Genomic DNA, 19,205 nt, shown 5'->3' on the forward strand with positions numbered 1-19,205 from the left:
CCACAAATAGAACGATTAACCACCCTAATGACTCTATTTTAAGGGCCTGTTTCACCACTTTCTGATAAAGTGCCGAAAAGGCTATTTACAACTTTTTTGCCAGATTATTATCTATACTTAAGTAAGTAAGATCAAGTGATCTGTCAAGCTAATTGGTGGATAGCCTTTTCGTCACTTATCAGGAAGGAGTGAAACAGTTGTATTTTGATCTCAACAAAAAAGGTTTTTCAAATATTATGTAACAATGAATGATTCCATTTTAACAGCCAGCATCTACTATAAATGAATAAAAACACATCGATAAAACATAATGAGGCACATTATATTATGTTGACTAGTTATAAACAATCAACTACCTTAACTCTACTTTTACTTCATTTACAATACCTAACCCCTATCATAGAGTAATAAGGTCTCTGCCCCTATTAATGACTTATAATAACAAACATCCCATGAGAACTTGTTTACAATAATAAATATGAAACTATTAGAAACAGATATTAGACAGTAGACACAATATATAAATTTATAAAAGGTTAAGAAATAGGGTTTAGAGCAGTCTTTCCCAAAGTGGGCGATAACGCCCCCTTATGGGCGCTAAAGGTCTAAAGGGGGGCGGTGTGGGACCCAGGAAAAAATGGGGGCGTTGTGTAGAGGCTTGGAGGGTGATTCATTACATCTGGATGCATTTTAAATTGAAACAATGGTGGGGGTAAATCATAATTTCTTCACGAAGTAGGCAGTAGACAAAATAAGTATGGAAAAAATCACAGCCGAACATAAAAACATATCTTTTTTGGAAGTCGGCTAAAAATTAAGCCTACACTGAGTGAAACGATGTATATCGCTCTATAAATATCACACTTTACTCTTTAGTACCATTTTTATTTTTTATCTTCCCCCATGTTACAATATTTTTAAATATACAAAATTAAATACACAAGATACATCCAATTTAATAAGCATTAGTCAAATTCAATCAGATAAACATAAATCATTAAAAAAAACATGTCACTGTCTAATGTAAACTCTACAGTCTCTCGATTATATACAAAACTCAGTGGTGGACGGCCGTCCACCGCGGTTGTACTACCTCAGGCTGTTGATGTACTTCATGAGGTTGAAGACGACGATGACGCCCATGATGTCCGTGTAGCCCTCCTGGTTGGTGGCGGGCGCGGCGTTGCACAGGTTCTGCCGGCAGTAGCAGTACCTGGAAATGTTAATGGTGAAAATTGAGTACTCTGTTACTGGGCCTTCGATATTATGATAATAATTGATATCACAGCGACATTAGACAAATTTGTGGGAAAAGTAAGTGTTTGAGTAGGTATCAAACATATTGAAAAATTACTCTTATAATTATGTCTTAAATGGTACGTTATTTAGGTGCGAATAAGTCATATCGTATGATTCTTACTTTCTATAAAATTCGGAAATTCTAGTGCTTACGATTGGGCACGGATTATTATATTTTTAATTCAAGCTGATGTCCTTAAATCTAAATGAAGTTACAACTTCCAGGCTCTAGACTCTAGAGTTTGAAGTATTAACATGTCTGAAGTGCTCTCACCGCCTCGAAGTTGCCTTCTCCCCTTTGTCGTCCACTTCAGAGCAGCCCTCTTGGTATTGTTCGTGGATATCCGTTTTGGGGTACCAGTGGCCGTTCTGATAGTCCTGGTAGTGGTACTGTTGTTGCGCGCAGTCTCGGAGTACGCCCACTATCCGCACTGAAATTTTATAGATAAACTTTTAGGTTGCATTATTAATTTTCATTAAATTATGAAAATGTGAGTGCACGTCTGTCACCTATCCACTTTATACCGATTTTGAATCAATTTGGTATGCTGAATTTATAATAATACAAAGCATAGGGCAGTTTCCGTCACGAAAAAATATGCGGTTCCCTAATAAAAAAATGTTTTAGTTATGTACAATTTTTAGGGCAAAATTGGCTACATAACATATCTATTATTATCATAAAAATTTACCTCCATCTTGAATATCCAGGTGAAACTCCTGCTTCATGCACATCGTTGAATGCGGACAATCGACTACGAATCTGTCGGAGTAGTCGAAGTGTACGCATAACCTCTTCGTCGTGTTGTAATACTCGCCCGGCGGCGGGTTGATCAGACACTGGTAGCATTGTATCGACGAATAAACTTCTGAAAAGTGAAAAAACATGTGATAAATTCAAAAGATATTTTACTCAATCGTCATCCTAATTTGGATTAAATTAATTTGGGGGAGACGAGACAGAGACTTAACCAGCCATGCTAGATTTTATCAATAAATTTTTTGTTTTATGTACTTCAACATCATAACAGGTTTACCGAAGTTATTGTACATATTTAAAAGGCGCGGATTAAAATTATCAATTCGAACACAATGCAAAAGAGAATCTAGATGGTGACGATACGAGCAAAATGGTAGATGTGTGTTTAAAAGTCGCTACAATATTCACGTTTATTACGATATGTAATGGTATATATTTTTACGATGATTTTGTTGAAGACGGTTTCAGTCACCAAAACAATTTTAAAATTAGCCCAGCAAGAACTCCGCAGCATAAAAATTTGAAGAATATTGCAGCCGAAAATCAGATTTTGCGTTTTAAAAAATACCTAAAAGACTACGATTACGATTCTCAAGAGATGTTCGAAGACACAAACAAACAAAATGATAACAAACCCTCTAAAGTGACTGTAAAACCCTTTAAAAGTACAGAAAATAGCAAAAATAGAAAAAATTCCACAATTCGTTACCAGTATTTTGAAGTGGTACCAGCTGTAAATTATAGCAGGCATAAGAATATAAGAGATTCGTTATGGTATACGATAGAAAATACTCCATGCTTTAATTTACCTCTTTTGTATGGACACGTTTATCCAGAGAAATTCAATAGGAATGTCTTCTCTATGTACCAGAACACGATCGATTACGTCGAGGAGCCTATGCAATATTATAGCGGTGATTTTACAAATATGACCCATAAAATAACGCAGATGAGACATAAAAGTAATAGATGGTGCGAGAACGTTCCCTGCTTCGCGGACCATACGCTGTGTATGTTCCCTAAATATAAGATGCCAATCTGCGGGAACAGATACAAAGTAAAGAAACCGAATGCTCTGGAACGAGTCGGTATTATAAACACGATCAACTCTATGCGCAACAAGCTAGCGAACGGTCACTCTATAAGGTACAGGCACTTGCCGACGGCGGCTAACATGCAAAGAGTCTTGTACGATCGGGATTTGGAGAGGATGGCCGAGCGATGGCTACTTCAATGCGTCGCCGGCCCCGCGCCCTGCGCCTCCCTCGATGGTCAAATGGTAGCCGAACTGGAGTGCACCAAGTACGCAAAAGACTGCTGTTTCAAAACAGATCCATCATCAAAGTGGTAATTTTCTACAATATTAAGTATTTATGAAAAATTTATGAAAAATCGTATTTCTATTTAAAAGACAAATGATACCTGAATATAGTAATTATGATTACTTAGCTTATCGTATCTATTCTTAAATCTCACAATGCTTTTTTCTTAAAAAATATGATATGTTGCAGCAAGGCTAAAGACGAGTGCTACCTGTTTTCTGTAATGGGTTGTCTGTATATCTGGTACTGGGCGGCCGGGGACAAGTTGTCTCGTACAGACGTGACCTGCGGCAGAGCGACCCCCTTCACATATTCGACTGTGCAATTATTCTGGGCCAAGACCAGCAAAATAGGATGCGCTTACGCCGTTCTAGAAAACGGTGACGAGCGAGTCATCTGTAATTTCTCACCGAGCTCATCATTTTCTATCGAGTCCAGGTTGTACTGCGGTATCCTCCTGTACCACGACAATAAAACATTTGTAGGTATAACTCAGGATCTTTTCTCGACTATTCTACGGCTGCACTGGAGGTACAGTAAGAACGACTACACCTTTTCGCTCCTGAAACTGAGAAGCAACGCTTCGATAGCGGACCCCACGTACTGGAAGAGAAAAAAGTACGATACGATCAAAAACTTCGTTTCGCTGTTCAAGCACGAGAAGGCTAGGGAGTATTACGGCGATTGGACCAACGGGACCAGGAGCTGGATGTCGGTGCAAGTGGCGAAGCACAAGTTCGTGGGCAAGAGCGGGCCGAGGTGTGAGTCGGGGGAGCGGGTGTACCGGGCCGGCAAGCCGGGCTCCCTGTGCGACGAGCACGGCCGCCTTTACTACAGCCTGTGCGACGCCTTCCAAGACCCCACGCCCGGCTACAGGCTGATCACGTTGGTGGCAGCCATTGTGCTTTTCTCGTTGGTATTATGCGACTTATTTAGCGGAGTGGTCAGACAAAATAACTTTTAGGTAAACGACGTAAGTATCTGTTGTTGATTGCCTTGGAAATGGTCGAAACAAAAATCACGAATTTAAAAACCACATGAGTAATAACATCTGGTTTTCAAAGCTAATTTACATCATGATACATTTGAACAGTTGATTCATAGAAATGAATCATATTGTTTTTATATTGTTCCAGCATCAAATATTATAATGATGTTTTTCATGTAGTTAAAGTATATAAGGTAGAGTGTTGAATAAAATATTTTATTAAGTGTAAAGGAAATTTTCTTTGTGCAAAATTTCTGCGGTGGTTATTTGTAATAGACGCGATTGCGTGGGACTCCATGAGTCATGCAGACGAGGACGTTAACTCATCAGTCATCGATCGTTATCGTACAATATTGAAGGAAACCTCCTGTTATTGTGAATTGAAGTTGGAGCAATTAGCTACGCAGTTTGCTACTGTAACTCTGACTATGAATATATGACCTTGATTTTGAAAAGGTGCGTATTATAACAATCTTTCTCCTTTGTGATGGCCATTCAGATTTCAGCGGTATTACTTAAACCAAGCTATATAATATTTACTTAAAATAAACTCTAAAATGAAAAGAAAGAATGAAGCTCCCAGCACACGCATATAAAATCTACTTTTTCACAAAAAGTGCTAAATAGTATATATGCTTTAATTCTGCGTATAAGCCCATAATCAGAATTCAGAATACAGAAATGTCTTCCACTATTTAGTGGAAGACATTTCTGTATCCGGGATCCATAAGGATCTCACTTGAGATTTGAGACACGACAATCTTTACCCTAGAATGCTCACCTTCATCTGTATTGTATAGCAATAGTCTGTCTTAAGACTGTCGAATCTGTAGAGCGTACAAACCTGTCGTGAACAGCGACAAGACAGCCGCGACAGGCAGCAGTTGCTCCATTGTCTTCACGAGGCGGGCAGAGCTTGCGTCATTGGCACTCTTCCGCTTTATTGAGGTTCTATGGAACTCAGATCTGGAAAATGCAATTTAAAGTGTTATAGACGTTGTTTGACTGTATTTGCTGAAATCTCTGACAAAGATGGATGATGAAAATGATGGATGGATATTGGATGGTAAATGATTATGACAGAAATCTCTCACGAAGTTGGCAAAGTATAATACTTACATTATACTTTGTCAATTTGTAGTTTTAAGCCTAAAACTTATACTAATAGCAGTTGATTTATCACGAGGAGTGTCATTTCAAAAGGACTTATTTCCACTTTTGGAAAAAATTGAAGTAATAATGGGAATCCATTCTCTGCATACGTTTGCACCTCTATACTAATTTGTTTATTACAAAAACACCTTATTTCCTTTGTAAATTTGACTTTCAATTTACGTATTCAAAACAAATACGCCTATTTCCACGTCACATAGGACGATTTTTGCATTTATTGAAAAATTGGATAAGGTGGAAATAAGTTCTTTTGAAATGACACTCCTCACTTGTATAATTTGGTCGGGTTTGTTTTGGCGTTGTCCATTATATCACGCCGCGCCGGTAGTGTGGCAAAACAATGGCAAATCTAATCAAAAATTCAAGTCAGAACTAATTGCAAGCCTCCCAGCGATGCAGGCGTCCGTTAAAAGTTAGTGTAGGTCGCTTTAAAACTTTGGTTTTATCTTTATGTAAATAAAAAATTGTATGAACTCGTTAAATCACAATGACTGGTTTTAAAGTAGTAACGTATGGGTAATATGTTGTCAGCAACTTCATGTTCATGCGGAAATTTGTTTATAGCGCGGAAACCGTAATAATTCTTTTCTAGTTTATAGTTAAACAATAAAATTATACGTGGGAGAGCCATGCTTCGGCACGAGTGGGCCGGCTCGACCGGATAAATACCACGTTCTCACAGAAAACCGGCGTGAAACAGCGCTTGCGCTGTGTTTCGCCGAGTGAGTGAGTTTACCGGAGGCCCAATCCCCTACCCTATTCTCTTTCCTACCCTCCCCTATTCCCTTCCCTTCCCTACCCTCCCCTATTACCCTATTCCCTCTTAAAAGGCCGGCAACGCACATGCAGCTCTTCAGATGCTGCGAGTGTCCATGGGCGACGGAAGTTGCTTTCCATCAGGTGACCCGTATGGTCGTTTGCCCCCTTATTTCATAAAAAAAAACTATCCTTAGTCCTTACTAGTCAGGACTCAACATCTCTACATAGCAAATTTTTTCAATACCATGTTTTAAGTTAAAACTTAAAACATGGTATTGAAAAAATTTGAAAAAACCATGTTTCAATATAATGTTTTAAGTTTTACCATGTTTCAATATAATGATTTAGGTTTTACCATATTGTTTCAATATAATGATTTAAGTTTTACCATGTTTCAATATAATGATTTTAGTTTTACCATGTTTCAATATAATGATTTAAGTTTTACCATGTTTCAATATAATGATATAAGTTTTACCATGTGTCAATATAATGATTTAAGTTTTACCATGTTTCAATTTAATGATTTAAGTTTTACCATGTTTCAAAATAATGTTTTAAGCGTGGAGAAGTAACAGACAGATACCCTTTCGCATTTTTAAGATAAGTAATGATTTTACAGCGTATTATATATTTTCCGTATCGTGTTCTACCACGTGATACTGCGTGTTATTCTTCAACGCTGTTATTATTTGTTATATCATTTTATCATTCATAACATACTAGTTTAGTCGCTTTACACAAACATACATAGTTTAACACGCATTGATTCCAGTTTCCGATTGCGTGAGGTCTCGTAATGATAACGATTATCTAAATTCTCAGGCATAAGTGTTTTATAAGTATCTTTGTTTATATACGTTAGGGACGATCAATTAAGGACAACTTTAATAGCATGCTTCTTTTAAGTGTAATGTTTATAGTAGCACAATAAAAAAACAAAGAATCTACATTTTTCCTGTGCAATTAGGTAACAGACTTGCTAAATGACGGACGTATTACCTAGAGTTAGATTTCCGAAAAACCCCCGTTAAGTACATAAATTGTACATTACATGTAATAGTTGTTAATTATTATTTACTTATCTTTATTTTTACCTATTGATATTTTTTATGTTTTAGCCTTCGAATTAACATAAAAACATAACTCAAAAAAGGCAAGGGCGTTTCACAAGGTGGGTCGGTTTTCCTAAAAAAAAGTCTAAAGTATTGAACTTCATGGTAATAATTGTAGGTTGTAGCGCGACTGGCGTCGAGTTAACCATATAGTAATAATTATTATAAGTACAAAACTAGATGACCCAGTAAACTTCATATCACTTTCCTACTAATATAATTCCTGAACTTCCACGACGAAGACTAAAATTAGCCAAATCGCTTCAACCGTTCTCGAGTTTTAGCGAAACAAACAAAATTGAAAACTCTTTTTTATTTAAATGTAGATCTAGATAACTCGTTTCAAGTAAATACTATTAAGTAATTGCATAAAATATAACAATTGCAACTGAAATGACTCTTGTTGTAAACGCTAGTAAGCTGTGACTTGTGAGTTGTGACTTGCCCCTTTCGAATGTAAATCATGCTCGCGATTTGGCCGACTTGCAATATTCAAGGCCCCGACCACTTGAACTCTTACAACACTACACGTACCGAGTACCGACAACTATTTTTAGGATTCTGCGACATAATAGCTTTTAAATGTTCGTCAATCTGTATCACGGTCTTATTTTGCATACCTATTAGGTTTTACTTGTTGTTTAATGCAAATCATCATATTATAATCCGTAAGTAATGTCATTGACATAGCCATTCATGGTTCAAGCTTATCCAAGTTTTAATTATTTCATTACTCATTTACTTCTACAATTATTGATTACTAAAGATATTGCTTTCTTTATTCTATTTACATTTAGGCTTAAAGCCAAACACAGATGATTTATTATCATTATAATATCTACACTACTATTATAAAGAGGAAAGATTTGATTGTTTGTTTGTCTTGAATAGGCTCCGAAACTACTGGACCGATTTGAAAGATTCTTTTACCATTGGAATTCTACATTAATTCTGCTGAACATCGGCTAAATTTTATTTTGGAAAAAAATAGGGTTCCGTAAGATATTTGGGATTTTCGGACGCAAGGTGTAAAAAATCAACCAGAAATGTTACTTTTTTCGCGTACGCTGACTAAACTATAAAAGATAGAACCATAAAATGTTCTAAGTAATTGTAGATCTTTTAAATATCTACAAAAAAGTCCACGACACACTATACCTATCTATGTTGAGTGAGGCACAATAACCATTTTTTTTTTTAAATCTTGAAATGTTTTTGGACTACATTTAAATGCCTTTATTTTACTCATGGCATTAATTCTTATCAAAATAAATTATTTCATTACTAAGTACAGCTAATTTAGATAATATTTGGTCTTTGAATGATTAAAATTGGACGTTTGGTTTTAATGTTATGGCGAAAATAAAATATCACGATTTCTGCTGCACGTTGCGAATTGGGCGTCGTCAAGGCGCGCCGCGCGGGTTGTCTCGCCCGGAGAGTCCACGTAAATATTAATTATTATTACCTCGATCATGGGAATTGCAGACACAATAGATTTATAATATAATAGTTATGCGACAGCCGGGTGCCGCTTCATTGATGGGATAATATTATAGTGCTTCATTAATTCATTTCGTTTAGTGTAAACCATTTTTAGGTTCTGCTTAACATAAAGATTGAGTAAGAAATAAAGATTGAAAAAAATATATTTAAAAATCAATGTCCACCCGTGCGAAGCCGGGGCGGGCCGCTAGTTTGATATATAATATAATGATAATAATAGTTTCATTATTCTACTTATATACGAAAAAGCCTATCAATTGTTCTTCAATGTTTTCTTTATGGTAATTTAACCGTTCTGTATGTAGTTATGCGATAAGAATCGGTTTAAAATGTAGGCAATAACGATTTCCGCGTGAAGTGTTAAGGTTTCGCTGGCCCGCCTTGACCCACTGTTGACTTGATTCATATATAATTACTAAACTTAGGCCTTCTTTGATGTGAAATATTACTAGTAAAAAAGATCTACACTGTGTTACACACGTTATATTATGTATAATTAGTTACTAAACTAAGGGCCTGTTTCAGCACTTTCTGATAAAGGGATAGGCTATCCACAACTTATTTGACAGATTCTCCATACTCTATCTGTCAAGTTAAGTGCTGGATAGCCTATCCGGCACTTATCAGGAAGTGGTGAAACAGACCCTTAATAAGCTTATTTTGACTTGATATTATTACTAACTAGTAACTTATAAAACGTCCACACTTAACGTCTATAAAGATTTTGTAGTTGTCCAAATATAATGTCTTTAACACAGGATAAAACATCATGTTTGTCAAAATTCTAACTTATTACACAAGGACAAAAAATTGTAAACTTCTAACGTTACACACTATACAGATTGGATGTTATTCCACTTTAAAGTCAGAGGCTACCTGCTTGTTTACTGCTTTAGAACGGCGGTTCTTAAATTTTTTTTTGGTGGTTAATTTTTAAAGTTTTAATTGGTGGTGGAACTCTTTATAGAAGAAACATTTTTGACGGACCCCCAAAACAAATGATGTTTTTGAATGAATTGTCTCCAAGCTGGTGTCTGATGAGATTTCTAAAAACAATTAGCACTTAGCTCTTTAATTTCATTAATTCAATACATTGAAATATTTAACATAATATGACGTTGTTATGATGTTGACCTCACAGTTTTAATTTCGTAAGGTTTGAGCGCGTAGGAGACTTGTATTGTATGTTATATTATGACGTAATTAAAATATTAATGGTTTCTTTATCATTATTCAATATCTTCAAAATATGACAAAAATAGATGAGGCCCGCAACTCTATTGCGTCAAAATTTGTTTATCGCGCGGTAACCCTACTTTTTTCCGGGATAAAAAGTATCCTAGGTCCTTTTCCAGGACTCAAAGTATCTCCATGCCATATTTCAGCAAAATCGGTTCAGGGGTTTTGGCGTGAAGAGGTTACAGACAGATATTATATAGTAACACTATTTTTTTGCATTATTAATATAAAAGTTCTTCTGTTTAACTAAATTATAATACTTATTATCATCATTCATCATCATCCTGAAAAATATATGTTTTGGCAGGATAGGACATTAATAAAAGAATGTCGACCCAGCCAATCTTGACAGATGGCTAAGTTGACTCTACCAAAACTCTAAATCAAAATTTTATTTTGTATCTATTTAACTTCTTTGATCATTTCAGTAATAATTAATTATCTATGGTCAATTTGGCTACATTTATTGCTTTAGTCTCAAATATATACAACTTACTCTCATTATAAAACAGCTGACTAGTTATCGACAGCGACCTTGTCTGCACCGTGAGACGTTCGAAAGTTCCCCCACAAGGTCAACAGCTTGAGCTTATTGGTGGTATTGTTCTTATCGGCTCTTTTCGATATTCTCAAAACAGGGTCAGTATAACTATTCTACTGTAATGCAACATTAATGCAGTCGCGTTCCTTGTTTGGTCCAGTCCGTTATCCATCGAAATACTAACTGATATTCTCATAAATTAAACATAACTCGATGACGCCTTCAACTCTGCGCCAAAATTCGTATATCGTGCAAGAATAATTATTATCCAATCTACATTTTCGATCTCGGAATCTACATTTTCCGGGATAAAAAGTATACTATGTCCTTTCCTAGGACTCAAAGTATCTTCGTGCAGCAAAATCAGTTCAACGGTTTGGGCATGAAGAGGTAACGGACAGTCAGACACTTTCGCATTTATAATATTAATTTATAATAATTAGTATGGATATGTCAGTGACATGTGTTTAATACAAAACAGACTTATAACATTAAGGCAAGGAATGGAGTTACACTGAAATACCTCTAATAAAATGAGACAGTACAGATTATTTTGTTTACACAACAACCATAATATTTGCAACATTTGATTATGTAAATTCTCGATCGCGAAAACTAGTCTCACCATCGAGTTTTTTGCACAACATAACAATCAGCTCTATATTGCCATAGTGTCTGCCTACATATTATAACTAACAACTCGTTTAAGTGTTTTCAATGATGAGGTGGACTCCTCCACCCAACGACACTTGTTTAGTACTGGAGTCTGACGACCGTTTTAAGAGACATATTTTAATGAATACTTTAGTAGTTATTTAATCAAGACTTAGACAGAAAATCTATACAGGGTGTAGTACCTTAGGGTGTGTATGTGTAAGGTATATAATAATTATTAACTAGCTATTTGACCGAGCTTTGCTCGGTATTCGATAAAACACGAATAAAATGACATTTTCTAAAAATGATTTCTAGCTAGATCGATTTATCGCCCCCGAAACTCCCTATATACAAAATTTCATGAAAATCGTTGGAGCCGATTCCGAGATTCCAATTTTATATATACAAGAATTGCTCGTTTAAAGATATAAGATATAAGATTATAGAATTCGCTGTGAATTATTAGTGGCGCCTGAAAGAGTAAATTTGAGAGTTATTTCACATAATACAGACCGTAAAGTATTATCACATTGTTTTATTGCACCCTGTAGAGTGTAGACTTTGTGTCAAAACTGTGAGTAAGTAATCATTAAATATCTAATGTAATCTAAATAAGCATTAAAATCGCATAATAATGATTATTATTCTTACATCGGCTTAAGAATGTCAGTAGCTTTACACCTGATAGAGCAAAGCTGGTGTAATGTCACCTTCGTTAGGTAGAGCTCGCATTTGGTTGGTTTCAGCGTTGTTTGGTGACAACCGTGCACCGGCATCGTCCCTGCTAGTTTTTTTCACAGGATAAACTTCTTGAGAATAAGTTTGGCTCTAAATTCTAGTATGGTAGAGTTTGCTAAAAGTTGAGGATGTTTTTTAAAGGATTTTATGTGCGCATGTCTATTTTGTAGAGTTTTTTAAGCTTTTTTTCTGTTAAGTTTAGATATCGGTATATTATGTATTTTGTATGTTGATAGTTTTTTTAATGGCCATGTACTAGAAACTTTAATGTTATACATAATACAAGTAAGTTTATGTTGTGTTTGCAAATTACGGGGCCACTTTTTCCTCAGTTGGCACACACATATTATAATATATTCAAAGGTTTGTTATCATAATATTAATACGCGAACGAAAAACTTTGTAACCCTTTTTACGAAAAATGGGGAAACCTAGGTGCATGAAATTTTGCACAGTTATAGTTTATATGGTGAAGGAGTGCATCGAGCTAATATTATTTTGAAATTATGATTTTATCATACATTTTTTTAACAAATAAAACATTACACACACTACAACACACACACATGAGAAATGACAGATTTTTTGAGTGATAAGCCTATACATACGAATTAGACTCTTTTATTTATGGTTTAAGTCTGTTGACAACAACTTGACAAATTGAAAATAGATTATAGTTTTTTTTATTGAATCTAAGATACTATTAGACAATGCTTACACGGCCAGTCTGAGATCAGCTAAGTCCCGGAGACAAGAGTTGAAAAAAAAAAGATAAAGTTAATATTTTTTATAAAATATAAGTAGGTAGTAGTCCTAATGTCGTTGAAACTAAGGTCGAATTTCGACCATTGGGCGATCTCTAGTTTAATTAAATTTACAACGCTATAATTAAAATTAATACTTTGTAAAATATATTGTAACCACATATAACAATTTCTTGAGCTGTGTTTAAATAAAATTTATTTACCAGAATTTCGCATCTCATTTAAGCGCCTATTTTTGTTTCGTTTCGCTACGGATTTTTGCATAAATTTCGAAATATTGTGTGTAATTACTGTATATGTCTTTTTAAGACGCTTGAGATACGTTTCACGATTCTTTTGGTAGATAATTTTGTTATGTATGTATACTTATTATATCTTATAATGTACCAAATATTAAGTTTTTAATTACATCGCCGTACCAAAAGTCATAATCAGGGTATTAAAAATGTTCAGGTATGTAAATTATGTTTATTATAGTAATTATCAAGTGCTAAAAGTGTTGGCAAACAATTTGGGATGGCGATGCTGTAACTGCTTGGACTTGGAGTGTGACCTCCAACGGTGGCTACTGGCTACTGTCTTACCTTGAATCTTATTATTGCCAGTGTGTTACAATTGAAAGGTTCTATGACTCATCCCAAAGTGATAATCAATACAGACATATTATTGCTGTGTCATAGTTCATTTTAGATGTAGTGCGTCTGCAAAAGTTATGAAATTCTAAACAGGTACTTTGAATTACCTGTCGTTATTATTGTAAGCTTCTAAATAAAGATCTTATCACTTATGGCTGCAGAATGCGTGTGTGCAACTCTTATGAGTCTCTACTCACAAGTCTTGAACAGTAAATAAAAGGGTAAGGGTAAACAGTAATTATAAGTAATAATTAAATTTTCTGTACAAATGACCGTTAGCGTTTTAAAAAGATACATATAGATAGATACTATATATTGCTCACATTAAATTAAATACAATCACGTTATTAAAACTAAACTTAAGGAACACATAAAAGTGGGCAAGGGCGGCCTTATCGCTGTAAGCGATCTCTTCCAGGCAACCCTGCAGCATAGGAAATATTTAATAAAAAAAATAGTACTTAAAAATATTAAATTTGTCGTCTCCTCGTCTGCTGTTGGCTCTATACTCTACCTAATATGTAGCGTGAGAATTGCACTTACAATTTAAGATTCAAAGGTTCGTAGACTCTATAATGCCTCATGATTCATGAACTTAAAGACACGGAATTCCTTAGCTACTTTGTCGTTTTCTGTAATTTTCTTATCCCACCAAAAACATTTTCATGTAAAAATGTTGCCAAGATGAGAACATAATATTATAGTTCGTCGTGTCAAAAAGTTGTGAGATCTCATGTAGAGCCAAGTTTCTAACCTTACATACTCAGTCCTAAATCTAAAAACCTTAATTTTACACTAAAGCGTGGTAAAATATTTGATAATAATATAATATTATAATGTGTCAGCCGCACGAGAAGAATCTAAAAACTCTACACATTAGTCAAAATCGGTGGCCTGGCCATTTATCATTAGTTACGGTATATTATTAAGTTCAAAGCCCTGACGAATAACAAAATGGCCAAGCCACCGATTTTGACTAATGTGTAGAGTTTTTAGATTCTACTCGTGCGGCTGACACATTGACACGACGAACTATAATATTATGTTCTCATATTGGCAACATTTTTACATGAAAATGTTTTTGGTGGGATTTCATTTCTTTTTGTAAGCTGGTTTACGTCGTTTTTTCTTTTAGTTCATTTTTTAGGGTTCCGTTTTTAGGGTAAAAACGGGAGCCTATTACAAAGACTTCGCTGTCTTTCCGTCTATCCGTCTGTCTGTCTGACTGTCTGTCTCTAGGCTGTAACTCAAGAACGGTAATAGCTAAGAGAGTTGAAGTTTTCACAGATTATGTATATCTATTGCCGCTGTAACAACAAATACTAAAAATAAAATTAATATTAAAGGGGGGCTCCCATACAACAAACGTGATTTTTTTGGCCTTTTTTGCTCTATATCAATAATGGCAACAGGTAGGTACTTGAATTTTTTTCAAAGTCCTTAATTATATGTCTTCTTTAATATGTAATAATAATATTAAAATAAAATAAAAAATTAAGGGGGTCTCCCATACAAAAAACACAAATGTTTGCCTAATTTTGCTCTATAATGGTACGGATATAGGTTAAGTTGGGTTTGATAATTTTTTTGTTGTTTTAGTAATAATATCACGTTACATACCAAATTTCAGCTTTCTAAGACTTCAGGAAGTACCCTAACAGTTTTGATGATCGGTGAGTCAGTGACCAAATTGTGGGTTTTTGGACACCTATAAAATCTAAAGTATAATAGCTACGATATTCAAACTTTGCGCATTTAATAACTATACCCATATCACTATATCCTAAAAATTTCAATTATTTGGCATTATTCAAACCAAAGTTACGAGGGTTCAAAAATACGACGAAACGTTTCGAGAAAAGGTAGGTAGTGCCCTTGCGCGCTTCGCTTGGCTCATCTTGGCGGGGGCACTCCCGTGCCCCCAGATTTAAATCCTATGTATGCCGTAGGGCATATAGCGTAGGCGTAGCGTTTGAATGAATTAACCCTCAATGATGAAGATTGCCATATCCAATAGCAAAGTATTAACGATGTTGCGATCTAGCTTGCGTCACAAATCATGGTGATAAATTTTGTGTGCAACCTTCCCAGTTTCATTATTTAACATTGAGTCAGTTTCCAATCTGCTTGCTATCGAGGGCAATGTCCCATTGTAAGGGACCAAAATATGATCGGAGATCTGCGGTCAGTTGGTTATACTTAATGGTTATACGGCTCACGGCTGTTTACCTTTAGATACATACTAATATTATAAATGCGAAAGTCTGTCTTTTTTTTATGAAATAGGGGGCAAACGAGCAAACGGGTCACCTGATGGAAAGCAACTTCCGTCGCCCATGGACACTCGCAGCATCAGAAGAGCTGCAGGTGCGTTGCCGGCCTTTTAAGAGGGAATAGGGTAATAGGGGAGGGTAGGGATGGGAAGGGAAGGGAATAGGGAAGGGAATAGGGTAAGGGATTGGGCCTCCGGTAAACTCACTCACACGGCGAAACACAGCGTAAACGCTGTTTCACTTCGTTTTGCTGTGAGAACGTGGTATTTTTCCGTTCGATCCGGCCCATTCGTGCCGAAGCATGGCTCTCCCACGTTGTGTGAAGAGGTGTCTGTCTGTCACCTCTTCACACAAAATTGGTTTCCCGCGCCATAAAATAATTTTGGTGCAACGGAGTTACTGGCGTTTTCTAGTAGCATTACATAAATATCTTGATTTATAATATCATACATAATACTACTTATTTACAATACATCTAACGAGAAAAAAGTTTACTTTCAATAAGTAATCTTTTTGGCTAAGCTGCAGGTAGAAAAAAGGATGCAGTTAATTTTTTTATACTTATACGGGGTCAAAAACATCTTGTTTGCATTCGTAGGAGCTTTAATCATGAGATCATCACTGATCATGACTAAAACTTAATAAAAATCATGAGACCAACAATCATACCAAAGTAATATTGGTTTTTTACCAGTCTTATGACTAAGGAGACACACGATCACGAAAACGCTAAACGGTTTATAATATTATAATTAATAGCTAGTTATATCCAATTGACAATAGATCATAAATATAATTATCGATGATCATAATTAAAAGAAAAAAAGTATCTCATAATAACTGGCACATGCTAACTTGCTAGTTACTATGTAGTTGCTACTTGACTCTTGAAATTACCAGATGTGATATGAAAAATTCAATTATCGCTATATGAACCGCGCAATTTTTTTTTAATGAAATAAGGGAGCAAACGGGTCACCTGATGGAAAGCAACATCCATCGCCCATGGACACTCGCCGCATCAGAAGAGCTGCAAGTGCGTTGCCGGCCTTTTGAGAGGGAATAGAGTAATAGAGGAGGGTAGGGAAGTAGGGAAGGAAAAAGAATAGGGGAAGGTAGGGAAGGGAAAGGAATAGGGTAAGGGATTGGGCCTCCGGTAAACTCACTCACTCGGCGAAACACAGCGCAAGCGCTGTTTCACGCCGGTTTTCTGTGAGAACGTGGTATTTCTCCGGTTGAGCCGGCCTATTCGTGCCGAAGCATGGCTCTCCCACGTATAAACTTTCCGGGATAGATACTCGCACTACGAGATATAATATTTTAGTGATTACTTAAGGAGTGAAAATGTATGGTTAAACTTATAATTTACCCATACATTCAACGCATTTGCAAGTGATGTTCACAAACTGTACACTGTTAAAATAATTTTGGTTGGGGGGGGGGGGTCTATATTACAGGCTTGGCCTAGTTTAGACTCCAGATCTCCCACAAGTTACAATTTACAACTATAATATGTGTAAACAATTTATTAGTTTTTAAGTATCTTTATATTATATCCTTGTAATTTGTGGAGATGAATAAATTATTTATTATTATTACTAGAGATCGCCCAATGGTCGAAATTCGACCTTAGTTTCAACGACATTAGGACTACTTATTTTGCAAAAAAAATATTGACTTTATCATATTTTTTTCAACTCTTGTCTCTGGGACTCAGCTGATCTCAGACTGACCGTGTAAGCATTGTCTAATAGTATCTATGATTCAATAAAAGAAACTATAATCCATTTTCAATTTGTCAACTTGTTGTCAACAGACTTAAACCAGAAATAAAAGAGTATAATTCGTATGTATATAGGCTTGTCACTCAAAAATCTGTCATTTTTCCTAGTGTGTGTGTTGTAGTGTGTGTAATGTTTTATTTATTAAAAAAATGTATGATAAAAGCATAATTTCAAAATAATATTAGCTCGATGCACTCCTTCACCATATAAACTATAACTGTGCAAAATTTCATTCACCTACGTTTCCCCATTTTTCGTCAAAAGGGATACAAAGTTTTTGGCTCACGTATTAATATATTATATGGATTTATTATTTTCTGCCAAAGTCTTGATTGAATACTAGATGGGGACTGCAACTCCGGTGCGCTGAATATAATATTATCCTATCCTATGTATTTTCCCAAGACTTAGGGCCTGTTTCACCACTTCCTGATAAGTGCCGAATAGGCTATCCACCACTTAATTTGACAACAACATGAAGTATGGAGTGTCTGTCAAAAAAGCTGTGAATAGCATATTCGGCACTTTATCAGAAAGTGGTGAAACATGCCCTTAAAATATATCTATGCCGAATCTGTGTGGAGGTACAACCAAGCAGACTGGCAGACATTTATGCATTTATGTAGGTTGCAGAAATATTAGTATTTACTAGTGATAACGATATCTGTGTCAATGATTAGATGCACTAGAACAAACAGCAGCTCTATGCTCGCTCTACCCGGCCTTGCTCAGTTATTTGTTATACGTATCGTTTACACCGATCTGTGAGAAACCAATGCTGAATATCGATAGTCAAAAAATGAGTTTTATGAGAGTTAATTGTATTATATTTATACCCGTAACACAAGTCCTTCAGGTACTTAGCACGGGGCCAGACTGACGTGGTGTGAAGCGTCCATAGATATTATTATTATTATAGTAATGAAAATATTGCAATCTACGCCGATTTTATAAAAAAGTGTTTAAGTATATCAATCTATCATTCTGTCTGTCAGTAATTACGATTTTCGCGCTGGTATGACTTGAATTTCGGTGCAATCTAGTAACTAGTTAGCAATTAAAAACTTTATAGACTTGTTTTATATTGTGATATTTTTTTGTGTAAACGTTACACGTGCTATTTCGTTCACATAATATTTTAGAATCTTAAACTGGTATAAGTTTTGTTTGCTAAATAACAAACAAATCTTATACCAGTTTAAGAGTAACCTGAATCTAAATAGATTCAGATTTTTAGTTAATTACCCACTAAAATCCTATGTTATATTATATCTTATATTATTTTTTATTTGAGATAGTATTTACCTGTTATATATCTCACAAGTATATTTTTCGGCAACCTTATCACAAACACAACAACAACACGTGTAGGCCGGCTCGGCGGTGCTAGTCCACTGGCGCGAGACTGCCAAGTGCCAACTCGCGCTGTACCAAGGATTCGTCATAACGTAATACTGGACTTGACCGAGACGATACGAACCTTGGACGATTAACTTATAGATTGTTATATTGTAGGTTAAGTTATTCGGCATTGCTATTAATTCCTGACCTAACACACCTAGATCGTAAACACCGATTCTATGGCGTAACATCGTAAGTGCCAGTTTCGTAAACGATTTGGCTAGTCGTTAATAAAGATTTGATGCAGTCTC

The 19,205-nt window shown here is 35.5% G+C and overlaps 3 protein-coding genes across 3 annotated transcripts in view; 2 read left to right on the forward strand and 1 right to left on the reverse strand.

The window, feature by feature from the left end:
* LOC121728330 (rabankyrin-5) overlaps positions 1–19,205 on the forward strand; it is a 64,078-nt gene that overhangs the window by 22,514 nt on the left and 22,359 nt on the right. The gene's annotated exons all lie outside the window — the stretch shown is intronic.
* Positions 659–19,012, reverse strand: LOC121728332. Its single transcript, XM_042116491.1, has 5 exons — positions 18,859–19,012; positions 5,214–5,335; positions 1,992–2,168; positions 1,574–1,730; positions 659–1,213 (listed from the first exon to the last, which is right to left on the reverse strand). Exons 1-5 carry the CDS (start codon positions 18,996–18,998, stop codon positions 1,090–1,092), a joined length of 720 nt encoding a protein of 239 aa, XP_041972425.1. The 5' UTR covers positions 18,999–19,012; the 3' UTR covers positions 659–1,089.
* On the forward strand, positions 2,399–4,905 carry LOC121728331. The gene is made up of 2 exons (XM_042116490.1): positions 2,399–3,406; positions 3,571–4,905. The coding sequence occupies exons 1-2, from the start codon at positions 2,430–2,432 to the stop codon at positions 4,343–4,345; spliced, it is 1,752 nt and encodes a 583-aa protein (XP_041972424.1). The 5' UTR covers positions 2,399–2,429; the 3' UTR covers positions 4,346–4,905.

This window comes from Aricia agestis, chromosome 6 (genome assembly GCF_905147365.1).
Source record: "Aricia agestis chromosome 6, ilAriAges1.1, whole genome shotgun sequence".
NCBI lineage: Eukaryota > Metazoa > Arthropoda > Insecta > Lepidoptera > Lycaenidae > Aricia > Aricia agestis.